The sequence below is a fragment of the Leucoraja erinacea genome, chromosome 17 (genome assembly GCF_028641065.1).
Source record: "Leucoraja erinacea ecotype New England chromosome 17, Leri_hhj_1, whole genome shotgun sequence".
In the NCBI taxonomy this organism is placed as follows: Eukaryota; Metazoa; Chordata; class Chondrichthyes; order Rajiformes; family Rajidae; genus Leucoraja; species Leucoraja erinaceus.
Window position 1 is genome coordinate 18,354,448 of NC_073393.1, and position 19,113 is coordinate 18,373,560.

General features: G+C 45.8%; 1 protein-coding gene across 2 annotated transcripts in view; it reads right to left on the reverse strand.

Moving 5' to 3' along the window:
- The window catches only part of il34 (interleukin 34), a 49,248-nt gene that overhangs the window by 17,014 nt on the left and 13,121 nt on the right, over positions 1 to 19,113 (reverse strand). For both annotated transcript variants that reach the window (XM_055648709.1, XM_055648708.1), the window contains exon 2: positions 6,679 to 6,796. In XM_055648709.1, the coding sequence (XP_055504684.1) occupies positions 6,679 to 6,706 (28 nt within the window). In that variant the 5' untranslated portion in view covers positions 6,707 to 6,796. The remainder of the gene's footprint in view (positions 1 to 6,678; positions 6,797 to 19,113) is intronic.

Below are 19,113 nucleotides of genomic sequence, written 5' to 3' on the forward strand. Positions count from 1 at the left end.
GAGATGAGCATATCAAGGATGAGGAAGAAGCTTGTTGACTGGGGTGGTTGGAGATGGCAAGAGATAAGTTTGCACACTAGTGTGGGGGGGGGGGGGGGGAAAGAGGTTAAAATTCAATGTTTATACCTTTGAGCGTTAAAGCTACCCAAGCGGAAATAAGCATCTGTTCCTCCAGTTGATTCTGTTCTCACTCTGGCAATGAAGAAGGCTCAGGACAGAAAGGTCGGTATGGTAATATAAACTGTTTAACAAGCAGAAGATCCTAGACCAGTGGACCAAGTACAAGTGTTCAGCAAAATGGTCTACTCTTGGATTCACCAATGTAAAGGAAGCCACATCGGAAGCACCAAATGCAGCAGATGAGGTTGGTAGAGATGCAAAATGTCACCGCCTTACCAATCCTCTCTTTCCCTGTCCTCCTCCATATCTTGGTGCACACCAATTCCTCCCAGCAACCCAATTATACTTCCCCTTTCTCCTCCTTTGTACTCTCAAACCCCATTCAAGAGTCTAACATTGCCCATTCTGAAGAAAGGCATCGACCCAAAAGGTCACCTATTCCTTTTCTCCAGAGATGCTGTTCAGACCGGTTGTGTTACTCCAGCATTTTGCATCTACATTTAACTCCCTTCTTACTCCTCCCCTTGTTTCCGTCCTATCAGATCCCTCCCTCCAACTTGCATTTCACTCTTCTTCTTTCTGTATTTCACACCGTTTTGTCACGTTTTGACCTCCAGCCGTCAATCCGCCAATCCACCAGGGGGCGCTGCACGGTGGCAGCCTCGCCAACAGCCTGTCTGTCTTTTCGTCTTTTTTTTGTTATTTTTAGTGTGTTTTAAAAATTTGTGTTAATGTTCTCTGGTTTGTTTTATGTGCGGAGTTGGGGAGGGGGTCGTGGGAAACTTTTTTTTCAGTCTCTTACCTTGCCGGAGATGCGATTGGTTTCCGGATCGTATCTCCGGTTGCTCTGCGGCCTAACATCAGGAGCTGGAGGCCTTGCTCGGGACTGACTTTGAGCCCCACCGCTGGGACGTGGATGTACCATCGGAGCTGATCCCTTGGCTGGGATCGACGCTCCACCCGCGGCCTGCGGATTTCAACATCGCGGAGCTCGCAGTCTCGGGTAGAGACCGAGTCGGGAAGCTCCAGTCGCAGAAGATTTCGACCAGCCCCGACCCGGGGTTAATCACCCTGTGTGGGGGGAGCCAAGATTCCCCCCCGATGCAGGAGCTTGATAGCCCCGACACAGAGGGCCCGAACGCCTCCGGCTACGGGAGCCAAAATCACCCCCGGAAGTCTAGAGACCCCTGACCGTGGGAGAACAAAGGCAAGAGATTGAACTTTTTTTCGCTTTTCATCAAAGTGAGGAATGTGGAGGAGTCACTGTGGTGGATGTTCATGTTAAAATGTATTTTGTGTGTTTTGTTGCGTTTTAATGGTATGACTGTATGGCAAATCAAATTCCTCGTGTATTGCAAAACATACTTGGCTAATAAAGAATTATTATGATTATGACTATGATCTCCACTCCCCCAAATGTATCCACATATTACCTAGCAGGGTCTGTCCCACCTTCGTTTCCCCTTTTCCAGTTCCTCCCACACCCCACCTGAAATGCTGTCTGTCTAATCCCTCCACAGATGCTGCCTGACACACCGTGTTCTTCCAGCACTGCTTTTTGTTTAAGACTCCAGCATCTGCAGTCCCCTGTGTCACCATCAGTACTTTCCAGTATTTGGGACTCGATATAGATTTTAATTGGAGTTAATCGAGAAAATTAAACCTGATTGTCACTCAAGAAAGTGATGCAATAGTAGAGTTACAGCCTTACAGCACCAGAGACCTGGGTTCAATCTTGACTATAGGTGTTGTCTGTATGAAGTTTGTATGTTCTCGCTGTGTCCGCGTGGATTCTTCTGAGTGCTTTGGTTATCTCCCACACCTCACAGGCGTACAGGTTTGTAGGTTAATTGGTGTTGGGGAAAATAAAGGTAAATTGGCCCTAGTACGTAGAATAGTGCTCATGTACGGAGTGATCGCTGGTCTGCGTAGGCCAAAGGGCCTTTTTCCTCACTGCATATCTCTAAAGTATAAAAGTCTAAATGGAATAGCGCAGGGCTACAGCTGACAGAGCTGCTGTCCACCAGTGCACCCAGAAACTCCTGGAGCAGATGACAGCAACTTGCCCTCAGGCTCATGTAATTTGCATAATTCATGTCTACGACTAATTCCATTTGAAACAATCCAGTGACAGTGAGAGAGGAGAAATATCGTGCGCACACGTCTCTGCAGGGAAACCAACAAGTTACGTCGTCAAGTTACATCTGTCCCTTTATGGGGTTTGTTATAAAATTACATTCTTAAAGAGCTGCTCATAAATTTCTAGCAGGGGTTTGCAATCTATAGCTGGGACCTGTGCTCCATATGTAACGCTGCATCCTTTGACTGTGAATGCTGGTTCAAAGCAACATTAGCTTATTAGCAAACATCTTTCTCTAATAAAGTGCTGAACCACATCTCAGAACGCTTTCAAGATGTTCTGCAGACTGAGAATTATATTTACAGACTGTGGCTCGCGAGGGAAACGCAGCTCGATGTTTTGGCGGCACAAGTTTGGGCTAAACCAATTCGGTTTTTTCCCCATCCAGTTGACGGTTATCCCAGCATTGTTTCTTTCAAATTACAAGCAATCAGTTAAATTGGCAGCCCTCCAACCCCTGCATTTTGATAGCAAACACTTCTAACGGAGAAGGAGCCCAGAGTTCAATGCTTACACCTGGGCCCTGAGACATTGCAGCCTGGTTGACAAGGCATGCAGGTGACCTGGCACAACAGGCCAGCCAGGGCTCAGGCACCAGTTGTGGACTCTCGGGACTATTCCTACAAACCTCAAAGCTCCAGCAGGGGTCCAGGCAAATGACTCTGAATTGGGATAGATCCTGGTCTGTGGCCCCGTGGAGCTTTCCACTCGCTGTGAGGGGTTACAGCCCAAGTGCAGGAGAGGGCACCCATGCAGCAGCAGTGCAGTCATTCCAGAGTCTTTAACTGGTTGGGAAACCGCTCAATCATCTGAAGCCCCTTCACTCACAGCAGAGTAAGGGGTGGGTCAGGTGTGGTGTCACACAGAGACAGGAACGGAATCAAGGATCAATTCCCAATTTGACTAAATTCCCAGCCTCTCCAGTCTCTTCTCAAAACTGAACAGCTCATAGGCAACATCTTGGTGAATCTCCTCTGCACCCTCTTCTGTATTGTCACATCTTTCCAATAGGATTAGGGTGCCAACCACAGCAACGCCAATTGCAACTCCAGCATCAAGCCAGTTGCCGTGCTGACATAGTCAATGAAACCTTATGCTTCTGGATAATCTGTAGTCTGAGTATTCCCAGAAGAATTAAGGCTGACCTTATTGAGACATGGGATTTTGAGGGGCATGACAGGGCAGACGTCAAGATGTTTTCATTCATGGGGCAATCTTGAACAAAGGGATACAGTGACAAGATGAATGGCCAATTATTTAAAACTGAGGAACGTTGAAATTTCCTATCACAGAAGGTGATGCATCTCTGAAATTGTCTGCCCCATAAAGTTGTGGAGGCAGTACATTAGAAATGTTTAATTTGCAGCTGGATAAATGTGTGAACTATTGGGGAATTAAGGTTGGAGAAGAGGAGCCAAGGCCAGCAGAGATTAACCATGATTATACTGAATGGCAGGGCAGGTTTGTAGTCTACTCCTACTTCAATATCCTTGTGTCACATCTTGCATTATCCAGCATGTCCTCTGTGGTCACATGGAATTTAGAACATGAAGATGTAAAATAGGCTCTCAAAGCTGGGCAATTACTGCACAATGAGGCGTAATCCTGTTTAAATGAGGCATTATTCCAAGGCCTTGTCAGCTGTATCTGCAGGGCACAGAACATCTTGTTGCACTACTCAAAGGAACTGGATGTAAAGATTGCCTGGCCCAATTAACGTGAGCAGCAGTTTGCTTTTCAAGTAAAAGTCATCTCCTGAGGGAATGTTGGACACACTTGCTTCTAATTGCTGCGGTTTAGGAGAGTGAGAGTGGTTGAAACGTTTAAGATGTTGAGAGGTCCCGACAAGATGGAGGTAGAGATGTTATTTCCCCTTATGGGACGTCCTGGACCCATTTAAAATTTGAGAGGTTGTCCGTTAAAGATCAAGGGTGACGTGTTTGGAAATTGCCTCCTCAAATAGTGGGGGAAGCAGCGTGCTCTGATATTTTTAAGACAGAAGAAAACAAGAGGGACAGAAGTTACCAGGGAAAGATACAACTGCAAACCCAACATTGCAATCAGATCAGGCATGAACTCAAGTGACACAGGAGGTGGAGGGACCAATTGCCCTGCTCCAACTCTTACCTCCTTTGCTGGTATGTATCTCCCAGCTAACAGCTCAATGGCATGCAATAGTCCCAGCGACAGGTGCACAGTAACTTGAGCGCGAGTCAGACTTCTTCCAATATTCCAATGAGTGCTTCCCCAGGCCAAAGGCTCACACCAATCATCCTGAGCTTGGGATGCAGCTGTATTTTGCTTCTGGAAGCTAGTTTAATTCCACATTTCGAACTTTCAGTGACTAACCAAGAACCAAATCCAATCCAGGCCTTCTTTACCATTTAAAAATGTCTAGCCCTTTGAATGTCCTAAAGGTCCCACTGGCCATTGGTCATTCCTCTGATCTACATTTCTTTATGACTCGAGGCAGCCATTCAGCCCATCAAATCTACATCATCCCCCATTCCCTATAATATCTCCCCCCCCCCCCCCCCCCCCCCCACCATAAATCATACTCTCAATATTCATACAACTTCCAGATTGTACCTCCCTCTAATGCTGCGGGGTGGCCAAATGCCCTACAGATCCACACATTTTTGGGACGTGGGAAGAAACCCGAGTACCCAGAGGAAACCCACGAGATCACAGGGAGAACATGCAAACATTGCGCAGACAGCACTAAAGGTCAGGACTTGACACGGGTCAATGGAGCTGCGAGGGAGCGGTTTTCTCACTGCACCACTCCCTGTGGGTTTCTGCCACTGTCTCTTCATAATTTGGGGGGAGATCAGGAAAAGCTGGAAAGAGAACCCTACAGAGCAGAGAAAACGGTGGAAACACTCAGCAACTCAGGCAGCATCAATGGAGGGAGAGAGGATTAACGTTTCAGAGGTGGAGATTTGATTGTTGTATACAAACAGTGAAAGCAGATTCAATAGTTAACTCAGAGCAATCTATGGTACATCGGGGTCAGAAGGAGAAAGGGAATAATTGAACAGACCTTCCAAATGAGTCATCATGGGCAGAAAAGAGCAAATAGCCACTTCCATGATGTAGTGTTCTGTGAGACTTGGGCCTTTGTTTTCCAGAACTGACATAGGTTGATTGAACTAAATGCAATGGAAGAACTAACCCCTTGGTGCTTCCCCTGATGGAATCTCCAATGTTGGACACAGCTCACACGACTTGGCTCAAAATTCCCAATCATAAACTTAAAAGCTTTCACTCTTAATGCTCCCCAGGTTACTGTTTATTGGGTCACAAATCCGCCACGGGCACCCGAGCTGTACTGTGTGCCCAATCCAGAATCCAGCTGCTATATTCGTACTATGGATACAGGGCCACCCCAAGGGCCTTAGTCACACAAACCAGATCCTGCACTCAAAGCCAAGGGGATAGCTGAAACTGAGCTAAAAGAGAATGCAGACCAAGGTTAAGCCTATCTTGCTCTGGTAACCTACAATTGCTGTAGAATATATCGTAACACTATATTCTGCACGGTTTCTTTGTCTGCATCACATCATACTTGGGTGCAGCACGACCACATACAGTATATGGTGTGATCTGCCTGGCTAGCATGCAAAATAAAGTTTTTAACTGTATCTCGGTAGTGTGACAATAATAAACCATTGGAGCAAATGGAGGAGAGGAAATTGGCTTTCTCCAAATGAAGGAAGCAGTGGATAGCACAACATTCTCCCTCGTGCTCCCCCAACTCTGCCTTGGATCCCAGGCAATAAACCTCTTCTCAGTTGGGAAATCCAATCCGCCTCACCACACTGTGGAATCAACAAAGGAATTATTAAGGAGGATGATACAATGGCCGCTTAATATCATCCAACAATAAAAATAAGAAATTCCGTTTTGTAGTTGAGGAAATACATAATCACATGAAACTGGGACCGGTGTCCTGGAAAGATTCAGCAGTGTTACCACATTTGGCTGCAGGCTGCGGGAGGAAGTTGGTCAAAGAGACAGGTTCAAACCAGCGCCGCAGTGGAGGGATCAAAGTAAACTTGCCCGCCAAAAGTAACCATGCCTTCACTCTGACATCCTTCAGCGTTCAACAGGATGGTGACCCTAAAAAAACTTACTGAACTCTGAATCGTAATTATTTTTGTAGCCAGTATTAAGATCGCATTTACTCACAAAAAGATAGACACAAAATACTGGAGTAACTCAGCGGGTCAAGGAGCATCGCTGGAGAAATGAAATAGATGATGGTTCGGGTCAAGACCCTTCATCAGACGCAACTCGAAACATCACCTATGCCTTTTCTCCAGAGATGCTGCCTACCCCGCTGAGTTACTCCAGTATTTTGTGTCTATCTTCGGTGTAAACCAGCGTTTGCAGTTCCTTCTTGCGCTTTTACTCACAGACAGCTCTGGTGAAATCCCGCAGCATTTTTGTTGTCCCAAGGAGAGCTCTCAACGGCAGACCTCACTGCACCCTTGCACTCATCAGATGCAATCACTGTTCCCAACCGTGAACCATCTGCAAAAAGATAAAATACAACAACTGAAGGCTTATTTCAGACTTTTGCTCATTATAAACATGCAGTCCAGGTAGAAAATTATGCTCTCTCCATTTTGGGGCCCCAAGAAAATGCAGCACAGATTAAATGTTGCCCAAGACTCCCCTATACTATCCCACCATCAAACATTCATAGAGCAAGCATGGCAGGGTTAGATATTACAGAGAAAATAGTATTGGTTTATTATTGTTACATGTACCAAGATACAGCGAATAACTTTGGTTTTACTCCCTCAAATATGACTTGTATCTGCTTCATTTTACCCTTCCCCACAGCAGGCCAACAGCTGATGCTAAACCTACTCTACTCTGGACCATGCGGATAACAAGAACACAAATGTCAAACTGCTGCTCACCCCCCCCCCCCCCCCCCCCCCCGTCCCCCGGCGTTGAGTCATTGACAGATAGAACACCTGGTTGAGTGTTGCCACAGCTACACATCTCGCTCAATGTCAATCCAACCCAAGAATTAATAGATGACTAATGGATTCTCCTGTCATTCTACCAGGAAGTGGTCTTCCAAGAAGCAGACTGCCCCTTCCAACAAAGCACTGGGAAATCTTCAAACACATTCCTCCATTAGAAGTTAAGTGACTCATAATTTACCATCACTGAAATGCAAATGCAAAATTCTCTCACCAAGTCACCGATGAGAGGAACTACCAAGACACACTTCAAAGCATTGACAGGCAATACGATGAGGCATAAGAGAGGCTGAACTAAGTGCAAGGGACAGTAGGGAAATAACACCAGAACTGAGCATAAATTGGATGCAACAAACTTTTGGTACGATGTAATCGACAAACAGAATACATGAACATTACATTCCCCAATTTCAGGTAACCTGCTTCAGCTCTTCTTCTCTGTCTCTCTGTCTCTGTCTCTGTCTCTGTCTCTGTCTCTGTCGCTCTCCCTCCTTCCAATCTACCCAGGTCCTTTCATACATTCCTTCTTTCCCCCAAGCCCTCCTCCCAATTGCCCATCACCGAGTTTCTTTCCTCAGCCTCCCATACTCCATCTACCTATCAGCCATACACTCCTCCCACAGGGTCCCCTCCTCCCCCCCCTCCCTCCACCTCTGTCCCCATCTGCCCCCATCCCTCCCTTATTTGGTTCCACTCTTCCTTCCTTATCAGATTCCATCATCTACAGCCTTTGTTGTCTCCATTCCACTCTCAGTCACCTTCTCCACTCTTTCACCCCCCACCTCCATCTGGCTCAATTTGCCAATCAGCCCCTCCTCACTGGATCAATTAATCAGCACGCAGCATGTGCTCCACCTCTCCCCCTCATTTCTCAATTGGCCATCTCACCCCGACTCTTTCCTTTCAGTCCAAATGAAGAGTCTCGATCCAAAACAGTGCCTGACCCTTGACAGATGCTACTCGACCCATTGATCTACTCAAGCAGATCCTGCATCTGCAGCCTGGTGTCTCAAAAGATAAATGCTACCAAGTCTACACTAGGTTTGCGCTCTGTGTGGGCAAGCAACGTACAAGGTACCTCTGCAGATGGCACGCCACCACACAAGGTTACAGTACTGAGACAGTAGCGGAGACTCGATTCTGACTGTAGACTGGGAGAGTTGAAAAACTGAAGGATGGGAGTCCACTACAGGAATGGAATATGCTGGAAATGTTAAACAGGTCAGGCTGCATCTTCTGGAAGAGAGTCAGTCAGTCACAGTTTCAGTTCAAAGACCATTCATCAGATCTAGGACGAAAACAAGAAACGCATTAAGCTAAAGCCATGGTGAGGGAGGAAATATCTCCGAATGGGGAAAGCAAGGTGACCGTGGGGGAAAGCTGTAAATAAAGTTGTCAGATCCAGCCCCAGTCTAGGTGACGCTGGAGTGTGGTGACACCTTTAGTACTGGTTCGAGAAGAAGATCTTCTATAATCGGTCCACTCTTTCACATCTCTAGTGCAATTAAACTTATCAGGCACGATAATGCTGTAACACTAGATCTCCACTCTGGTTGTACATGCGTATGGCATGATTGTACTCGTGTACAGTACGATGCAACTGGATAGCATGCAAAATAATGTTTTTCACTGTATCCCGACACTCGTAAGTAATAATAAACCAATGTCAATCACAGCTAGACAGCAAGAACCTAGACAAAATAATGTAGAAGTTGCAAAATGCAGGGCAGGAAGATATGCCTGGCATGTCACCCTGGGCATGTCCTTCACTCCCAGTGGAAAAGGAATTAAAAAATAGACAAAGTGCTGAGCCAACATCACAGGTGGATGACTGCTACAGACAATTTATGTTAACTAATGAGATCCTCTTGGGTATAGGGGAAGATTTTTGATCACTGCATTTCCCAACCCCAACACGGATAAAATGTTGAGTTTAGTTCTGGAGATTTGACAATTAAACAAGGTTAATTCAGGTGGACACCTACACGAGGGAGAGAACGGAAGAGTCTCCGAGGCTGGGTGTATAGTCCAGGGTGTGAATGAAAGTGCAAAGAACCTTTTGACATATAAATTATGGGGGGGGGGGACGTTATATAGAAAGCACTGAGAGAAAATGCAAGGGCAAAGAATGAGAACAGCTACCACAATACAGGTGCACAACCTTTTATCCGAGAGCCTTGGGACCAGACACTTGTCGGATTTCGGACATTTTCGGATTTCCGAATGGAAGATTTTTAGCGTAGATTAGGTAGGTAGCGCGGGCGGCTTGAAAAGTCTGGAGCGACTGCCTCCTCCCCGGAGACCGGGGAATCATTGTAAATCATTGCATAAATGTTAGTCAGTTAGTTTGGAGGGATTTTATGTGGTGGTGGGTGGGTGAAGGGGGAAACTTTAATTCTTAGTCCCCTACCTGGTCGGCGACTCCCAACATCGCGGAGCTGGGGGCTCCGTCCGGCCGCGTGCGGCGCCGGTTGTAGCTCCGACCCCGGCGACTCTACCCCTGGCTGCGAGGCGCTCCAAATCCAGCGCCGCCCGCGGCCCCAGCTCCGCGAATGTTGGGAGAAGGCGGCCTCCGCGCCCTGGAGCTTACCGCACAGCGACCCGGTAAGGCATTGCCCGCTCCCCGCTGGTATCCCAGCACTGCGACGCCGCCGACTCCCAACATTTGCGGAGCTGGGGTGGGGGGCGTCCGGCCGCGGGCGGCGGTGGATTTGGAGCGTCTCGCAGCCAGGGGTAGAGTTGCTGGGGTCGGAGCTACAACCGGCGCCGCCCGCTGGCGGCCACAGCACTGCGGAGCTTACTGCACGGCGACCCGGTAAGGCATTGACCGCTCCCCGTCTCTCCGACCAGGTAGGGGACTAAGAATTAAAGTTTACCCCTTCACCCCCCCCTCCCCCCCCCTTCACATAAAAGCCTTCCAAACTGACTAACATTTAAGCAATGATTTACAGATGTTTAAGTGTCTCCCCGGTCTCCGGGGAGGAGGCAGCCGCTACAGTAGTACAGACCTGGGTTGACCGTGGATCGTTTCGGGTCAAGTTTGGCGCCAAACGCGAACTTTGGTGTGCCGATGACATCCTGGAAAAAATGGCCGGTTTTCGAAGGTTTTCGGTTTCCGGAACACCGGATAAAAGGTTGTGCACCTGTACCAGCAAAGGAATAGTGAACGTGGAAGTATTTTATAAACTCTGCTTTTATATAATTCTAAAAAAATGTGGCCAAAAGGAGGAATGGAGTAATTATAGCTTAATAAAATGACATTGTGCAGCCCCAGGTTATGGGAAGTAATAACTTTACATGTCTTCTCTTGTGCAAACAGAAGTGCAGTGACAGCAGGAAGAAGCAGCAGCTTATTCTCTTTCACATAGTACTATTAATTCCTTTCCGATTCTTTTTTTGCCACTAACCTACACCAAGGACAATTTACAGTGGCCAATTAACCTACCAAAGTCAGCACCTGCACCAAAGGTCATCATTTTGAAGGAGGTAGTGAAGTGAAGGGGTTTCAGGACACATAAAGGCTATAGCCAGTCGCAATAGCAGAGACAACACGAGGAAAGTATTGTTGGAAACAGCAAATGTTGATGTTGTGAGAAATGCAAATGACAAGTACAAAATAAAGTTCAAAAGAGAAAAATGTAGGGTTGTGAAGAGGTGGAGATCATACAGCATAGAAACAGGCCCTTCAGCCCACCCTGTGTACTGACCATCATGCACCCATCCTGCTTTGTGCCACATTCCTATCAACTCTCCCTACATTCCACCAGTCAACTACACACTAGGAGACAATTTATAGCGGCCAATTAACCTACCAACCCGCACGTCTTTGAGGTGAGATATGAAACTGGGGCATCCAGAGGAAACCCACGCAGTCACAAGGAGAATATGCAAACTCCACAGAGGCAGCACCCTAGGATTGAACCCAGGTCGCTGGAGTTATGAGCCAGCAGGCTATTGAAGATGGTGGGGGCGAGAGGCTAAAGGGATAAGTCTTTCAAAGAACCTTCACAAGGACAAGAGATAGAAGTGGAGAAAGAGAAGTGGGAGTCGCCACTGCACCACATGCCTTGTTGTACCAGTCAACCAGATCATCGCCCATCTGTCCTCTCCGTTATATCAACTGCATCAACCCCATCTCCTGTGATTCTCTTTTACTTGAATATATTCAGTGATTGAGTCGGCACTGTCCTCTTGGACAGAGAATGCCAGAGATTCATCCTCTCCGGGGAAAGGGATTCTTTCTCATCCCTGTGCCCAGTGGCCCCTTTTGTTTTGAAACAAAATCCACACATGCTGAAGGTTCTCCACAGATCAGGCAGGATCAATGTCTAGAGGATGGGTCATGGATCAGGCAGCATCAATGTCTAGAGGATGGATCATGGATCAGGCAGCATCAATGTCTAGAGGATGGGTCAACGACCCATTTCCCTCCACTTTATATTTAAGGTGCAAATGGATGCATTTTTGAGAGAGCTAGGAATTGAGGGTTATGGAGAACTGGCGCAGAAGAGGAGTTAGGGCCAGCAGTGATTAGCCATGATATGACTGAATGATGGGGGAGGCATGAGGCCTGCTGGTCCACTCCCGCTCCTGTTGCCATGTGTTCCTGTGCTACAGGAAGAGAAATAATTAACATTTCAGGTCTGGGACTTTTCATCAGAATCCTTAATTTGAGCTAAAACTGTATGAGCAGCTTGGACAAATACTAAAATATTGTGAAGGGATACACACCTATTTGAAAAGCATTCCTGATGGTTTATTGCTGTTGCTGCAATGGAACAACTGTGTGTAATAACGCTGTAATGCTCTTAACTGTATTGACGTGTTGCAAACTCGAGTGTCAAAAATGATGACCAGTCAAGAAGTGCAGTAACAGTGAAAATGCTGAAACGGAATATACTTAAATGGGCAGGATGCAAGAATTTTCTTTAGACTATGGATTTGTGCTTCAAGCAGGCAGCAATCATGGCATAAAATAAGTGTGTTAAATCTACCAGGAACATGCGAATAAAGTGCAGGAATAGAAAGACGAGGAACAGCCAGAACATTGACAAAAAGCAGAATAGCGGGGTTGAAATATCCAAAGGGCCATGATGCTGAGGTGAGTGATGTTTAGCACTGAATTCCTGACAATCGGGATAATGGATTGCTCAGTCTGAGTGTGTAAACAAGGATTGCTTAATCTGCAGCAACAGAGAGAGAAGTGAACCTGAATCAACGAACCAACAGGAAGAGATTCAGATTCAGATTCAATTTTAATTGTCATTGTCAGTGTACAGTACAGAGACAACGAAATGCATTTAGCATCTCCCTGGAAGAGCGACATAGCAAACGATTTGAATAAATAATAATAAGTGTCCGGGGGGGGGGTGGTGATTGGCAGTCACTGAGGTACGTTGTTGAGTAGAGTGACAGCCGCCGGAAAGAAGCTGTTCCTCGACCTTCTGGTTCGGCAACGGAGAGACCTGTAGCGCCTCCCGGATGGTAGGAGGGTAAACAGTCCATGGTTGGGGTGAAGGCAGTCCTTGGCGATGCTGAGCGCCCTCCGCAGACAGCGCTTGCTTTGGACAGACTCAATGGAGGAAGAGAGAGCAGAGCATAGTCGCTCAGAGGGCGAGACTCCAAAGTCCTTGTTAAGTATTGTACTGAATGCTTTGCACTTTATCCAGTAAAATGCCACTAATCGTATATCCAGTTGTACAGAAGCCACAAGGGTTCAACATCTGTCTCATTCGTTAGTCCTGGGCTTGAGCTGGGGATCGGGACCACATGCAGAGGGTGAGCCAGGTGTGGGCGTTGGAGTCAAAGACGGGAACACCAGGTGCCAAGAACAGGGGAAAGTTTGCTGCCAGAGCTTGTTTTCACAGGCTAATACTCGGCAGGTTCACTGAAACTATCCCTTCTCAACCCATCATCAAACTGGGCCTCTGCCCTCTTTATGCTATTGCATTCCTCACCCGTATGCCTCAATTAATTGCCCACAATATTTCCTCCTCGAAGACCATCGGCGCAGGAGCATCTCAAGGCTGTGTGTTCAGAATCTTGCTGCACTCTCTATACACATAACGATGCAACCACGCAGAGCCCCAATGCCATTTTTAAATTTGTCAACGTTACCACTGTCTTCAGTCAAATAATGGGAAATGGGAGGCAAGAGTACAGGAGGGAGATTGATAATTTAATTTACCTCAGGAGAGGACCTGGCAGTGTTGTGGAGAGGTCGGTGTGGCGGCCGATAATGGTGCTGACCGACAGATGAGATAGACTTGTGAAATAAGGACGTCACTGCCAAGGGAAGGAATGGAGGACCCGATGTGGGGGGACTGCTGTGAGGGAGTGGGGGGTGTGGGGTGAACTGGTGCGTGGGGGAATTTGTAACTTTGTAAGAGCCCTTCATGGGCAACTATTGCATGGCAAGGTAATCAAACAAAGAGTTTCACTGTGGCTTGTCACATGTGGTAATAAAGTGTTCATTCATTCATCTGCCTTCATTAACTGGATGTTACATAGAAACATAGAAAATAGGTGCAGGAGTAGGCCATTGGGCCCTTCGAGCCTGCACCCCCATTCAATATGATCACGGCTGATCATCCAACTCAGTATCCTGTACCTGCCTTCTCTCCATACCCCTTGATCCCTCTAGCCACAAGGACCACATCTAACTCCCTCCTAAATATAGCCAATGAACTGGCCTCAACTACTTTCTGTGGCAGAGAATTCCACAGATTTACCACAAGATTTTTTTTTCATCTTGGTCATAAAAGACCTCCCCCTTATCCTTAACCTGTGACCCCTTGTTCTGGTCTTCCCCAACATCGGGAACAATCTTGCATCTAGCCTGTCCAACCCCTTAAGAATTTTGTAAGTTTCTATAAGATCCCCCTCAATCTTCTAAATTCTAGCGAGTACAAGCCGAGTCTATCCAGTCTTTGTTCATATGAAAGTCCTGCCATCCCAGGAATCAGTCTGGAGAACCTTCTCTGTACTCCCTCTATGGCAAGAATGTCTTTCCTCAAATTAGGAGACCAAAACGGTACGCAATACTCCAGGTGTGGTCTCACCAAGGCTCTGTACAACTGCAGTCGAACCTCCCTGCTCCTATACTCAAATACTTGTGCTATGAATCCTATACTCAAATCCTTTTGCTATGTTGGTGGACAGTGTCAATGGCTTCAAGCTCCTGACCATGTACATCTCTGATGATCTGTCCTGGGCCCGGCCCATTGATGCTCACCAATGCCTCTACTTCTTCAGACGTATCAACGAATATTCTCTGAAACCTCTCCAGGTGAATGGTGAAGAGTGTACTGTCTGGTTGTAACATGACATGACTTGGAAATTTGAATACTCAAGAATAAAAAGTAGTTTGCAGAAAGTGTTGGGCATTGCCTGTTCCATCACAGGTACTGACCTCCCCACCTTCAAAGGGATCTACAATAGGCGCTGCCTCAAGTAGGCAACTAATATTATAAAAGGCCCGCACCACCATCTCACTGCTACCATTGGGAAGATGGTACAGGAGCCTGAGAACGGAGAGCTTCAGGTTCAAGAATAGTTTCTTCCCATCAACCATTAGGTTCTTAAACCATAGTGCAAGACTCAAACAACATAATGACGTTCAAGATGGGGCTTGACCAACAACCAAAACTAGATACTGCAGTGTACAAGATGACATACACCTGGGTCACCATTTAATCACCTATAGATCGAGGCAGCACAGAAGCACCAGCACCAGCAACCAGGGGTTCGATCCTGACCTTCAGTGAGGTCTGTATGTGTGGAGTTTGCACATTCTTCCTGCGATCGTCTCGATTTTCCCCGAGTCCCAAGGATGAGCAGATCAGCAGGTATTGTGGGCACATTAAATTGTCCCTAGGGTAGCCAAGTGGTGAGTGAATCTTGGGGTGGGGATGTTCAATCACCCTGGGGAACAGAAAAATAAATGGTGGATTGGGGTCGATGGGAGTGCTCCTAGAGACACCATTGAATCAATGTACCCAATGGTCGCAGGTTGTCATAATAGGATACAATCAGTCTTTGATGCAGGTGGCAGATTTATGTGGACCAAAATAACAATCAGAGATCTTTACAACTAGTAAAAAGGGTGTGGATGTTCATGTACAGGCACTGCTGGAGAAATGCCAATTGTGGACAATGCTTATGTTGTTTTAGTCTGGGTGTCTGTGATGCTGTTTGTTGCAAACAAGATTTTCAATGAACTTGAACCTTACTGTACTTGTGCACATGACAATTAACTCAACTTGATACTGCAAGTCCCAATCGATTGACTGAGCCCAAAAAATTCAGTGAGTGCATTGACTCAGACTCGAGTCGTTCCTCCGTACCAGCCTAAAAAACGTTCAGCAATGTGGATGTGACTAAAGGCTTGCCACATTACATAATGCAAATAGAACTTTCAGGATTACATATTTTAAGAGGTAATGTCCCTTTAAGAAAGAGCAAATGTGAAAACTACGCAAGGCTCCACCTCTTCTTTTTCGTTAACACTTATCCCAAACAAAGAAAAAAAATTACAGCAGCAAAATACAAAGAGCTGGAGGAACTCAGTGAGTCAGGCAGCATCTGTGGTGGGACAACCCAGGTGCAACTTGGCTTCTTTTTCGTTCTCCTTTGTTTTATAGTAAATGAGTTTTACACAATAATAATTATTACTTGAATTAATATTGAGACTGATAATAGAACTGAATTACACAATTGCAGTTAGTGTTGCTAGTCATATGAGAATTGTATAATTAGTTGTCATATACATGATTGCAGATAACAGAAAGCAGCAATTAATGAATAATTTGAATTGACAAATTAGAAATGAAGGTGTTTTCTTCCCTTGCCTTAACAATCATTTTAGTTGTGGTTTCTGCCAATCAGTTTTTTATTTTGGATCCTTAATATAGATATTACATGAGTTTTAAAAATCAAAAAGCAGCACAAAAAAATGAAATGTACTCCAATTACACTGCTGCCAGAGAGAATAATCCCAGAGAGAGGGTAACACTTTCCACTGGCAGCTCTTTCGTTTAATTTTAAAGGGATATTGTCCAAAGTGACAAATTATCCCCCTGGCTCCAAATCAGAGGCACAATGGATTCTGTTCTTTAGATTAAACACATCGACAAAAAGTGCAGAACAAAATCAATCAATTTCCAGAATTCTAGCACTTTCTGTAAACATGCAGAACTGTGATATTTGGTTTGAAGCCTTTGGACTGAATATGTTCGGGGAGGATTGTTATTTTCTGAAACAAGACGTCCAAGGGAATCATCAAACATTGATAACAGCTTTGAAAAAGCTGTGGTGAAAATCATGAAAACAAAGTTGGGAAACAGAGCTAAACTTTGATAAAAACCTGTCAGTCCAATCATAGGTTTTGTTGTGGAAATATGAGCAAAGGCAAAACATTAGGACATTTTTTAATATTTCTGGGATTTACATAATAAAAACTGTTCTAGAAAATTCATGGATTGATGCTTTTGTGGAACTAGTGTGCTGCACAATAAAGTTTTCCTGGACTACAGAATAAGACAAAGCAGTTATTTCAGTCATATATTCTACATCACAACCAGAGAGTTACTCCACCATATTTGAAGTTTTTCCCCAAAATGTATTGAGTTGGAAAAAGGTACCTGCATACTTGGGTATAATTCACTCATGTTACTGGTAGTTCAGCTATAACACGTGATTCCACAACACAAATTAGATATAACGGGAATGATGAATTATAGAACATTATATGCATTACGCTGACAAACATGTTATAAACTGATTTTGATCAGTTAACAGATTTTTGGTTTATTATTGTCACATATTGAGGTATGGAAAATTTACTTTGGAAATTGGTATGCATTAAAAAAAGGTGTCTTGGATTTAAACAAAATAGGGAAAAAGAATACAGCTGCTAAATGTACCACAGGTGACAATTGACAAATGATTGTTTCTGTTGCCAATTGTGCAAGGATAATACAGTGTAACATACGCCTTTAGTTTTTTTTTAAGCTTATTATTATTGAAAAGGCCTGTTGGGAAAAACCCCATGGGGAAAATAACTTTGTAATTGCAAATCATAAACACTCTAGGTCTCAAATTCCTTTCTCCACGATCGTTTTTATAAAAAGATCTTCAGCACGAAGTTTGGTGTTGCATTTTAACAGAACTGGTTGGATTTAGAACTTGGGCAAAGGGTGATTAAAAATAATTAATTAATCACCATCTCTTTCTCCAAGTAGATTACGTCCTAATCTTTGAAAATGTCAAGGGACCTGACCACTTTCCGAGACAGGGCGAGGCACCCAAATTGTCTCCCATGTGGCACAAAGCTGGGATATTGCAGAGTGTGAACCTTCACTCTCAACTGTGTGAATGCACAGTTTGTACCGAAGGCATGCAATTACTTGACAACAGCTCATCATAGCTGGTTACGGCACTGATGCGGAATGAAATTGGTCAATATATAAGTGTGTTAAGAAAGCAAGTCAGAGTTGGGAGTAAGAAAGGGACAGAGGTTGTGGAACCATGAAGACGGCACAACAGCACCTCTACATCCTGAGAAGTTTAGAAGTGATTTGGCATGTCTCCAAATACACTAAAACATTTTTACAGATGTTCTGCAGAAAATAATATATAGTGCTGGATTAACTCAGTGTCAGGCAGCATCTCTGGAGAACGTGGATAGGTACATTTCAGGTCAGGTTCCTTATTCAGAAGGGGGTGTGGGGGTAGGAGAGAGAGGCAGGACAAAGACTGGCACATGATAGGTAGGTACAAACAAGAGGGGTGGGCGTTTCACAGGCAGATGGTTGGACCTATCTCTCGCAAGGCTTTGTCCTCCCCCTCCTCGCTTCCAGCTTTCTCACCCCACCACAATCAGTCAGAAGAAAGGTCCTGATCCGAAACGTCACCTGTTCATGTTCTCCAGAGATGCTGCCTGACACGCTGAGATACTGCAGCAGTTTGTACTTTTTTTGTAAATCGGCATCTGCAGTTCCTCGTTTCTCTAAACTTGACAGGAACACAGAGGCTGCAGAAAGTAGTGCCTGTCAGCCATCACGAGCACATCACAGTACGTGAGGCACTGCCTCAAGAAGGCAACGTCTGTGACTGAGGATCCTCATCATCCCAGGCCATGCCCTCTGCTAACATTTTATAGGAGGTACAGAAGACAGAACTCCCACACCAGCAGGGTCCGGAGCAGCTACTTTACTGCAGGATCTTGAACCATCATACGCAACTCAAAAAGGGTTGAACATAGGATTAAATATGGGGCTCTCTGTATGATTCAAATAGTTTCACACTTAAGAGCCTGTCCCACGAGCATGCGACTCCATGCGGCAAGCGCGACCTAACGTGGTCGCTTGCGCCATACGGCCTCGCGGGGGCCGGTCCCACTTCCATCGCCGGAGCCGTATGGAGTTGTGCGGGGCTCCGAAAAACTGACTGTGTTAAAAAAATCCGAGCGGCAACGGCCTGCCGACCCGCAGCCGCCTCGATGCCGTACGCACCGCCTCGACACCGTACGTCACGCGCAAACTTCCCGCGGACTTCGCTCGAACTTCATGTCACTCACTTGTCATCCGCGCGGCCCCCGCTTCTGGTTTGGTCGCACTTGCTGCATGCAGTTGCATGCTAGTGGGCCAGGCCCTTTAGGTCGCGCTTGCCGCATGCAGGTCGCATGCTCGTGGGACAGGCCCTTTACTGATTATCATGCAGCGCATTCCAGCATGTGCTCATAATTCAATCTGATCATGGTACAAAATCTCGAGAAAAATAAACATGGGAAGTGGAAACATTTGGGAATATAGCTCAAGGGAGTGCTCTGCTATCAAAGAAGCTTAAACAAAT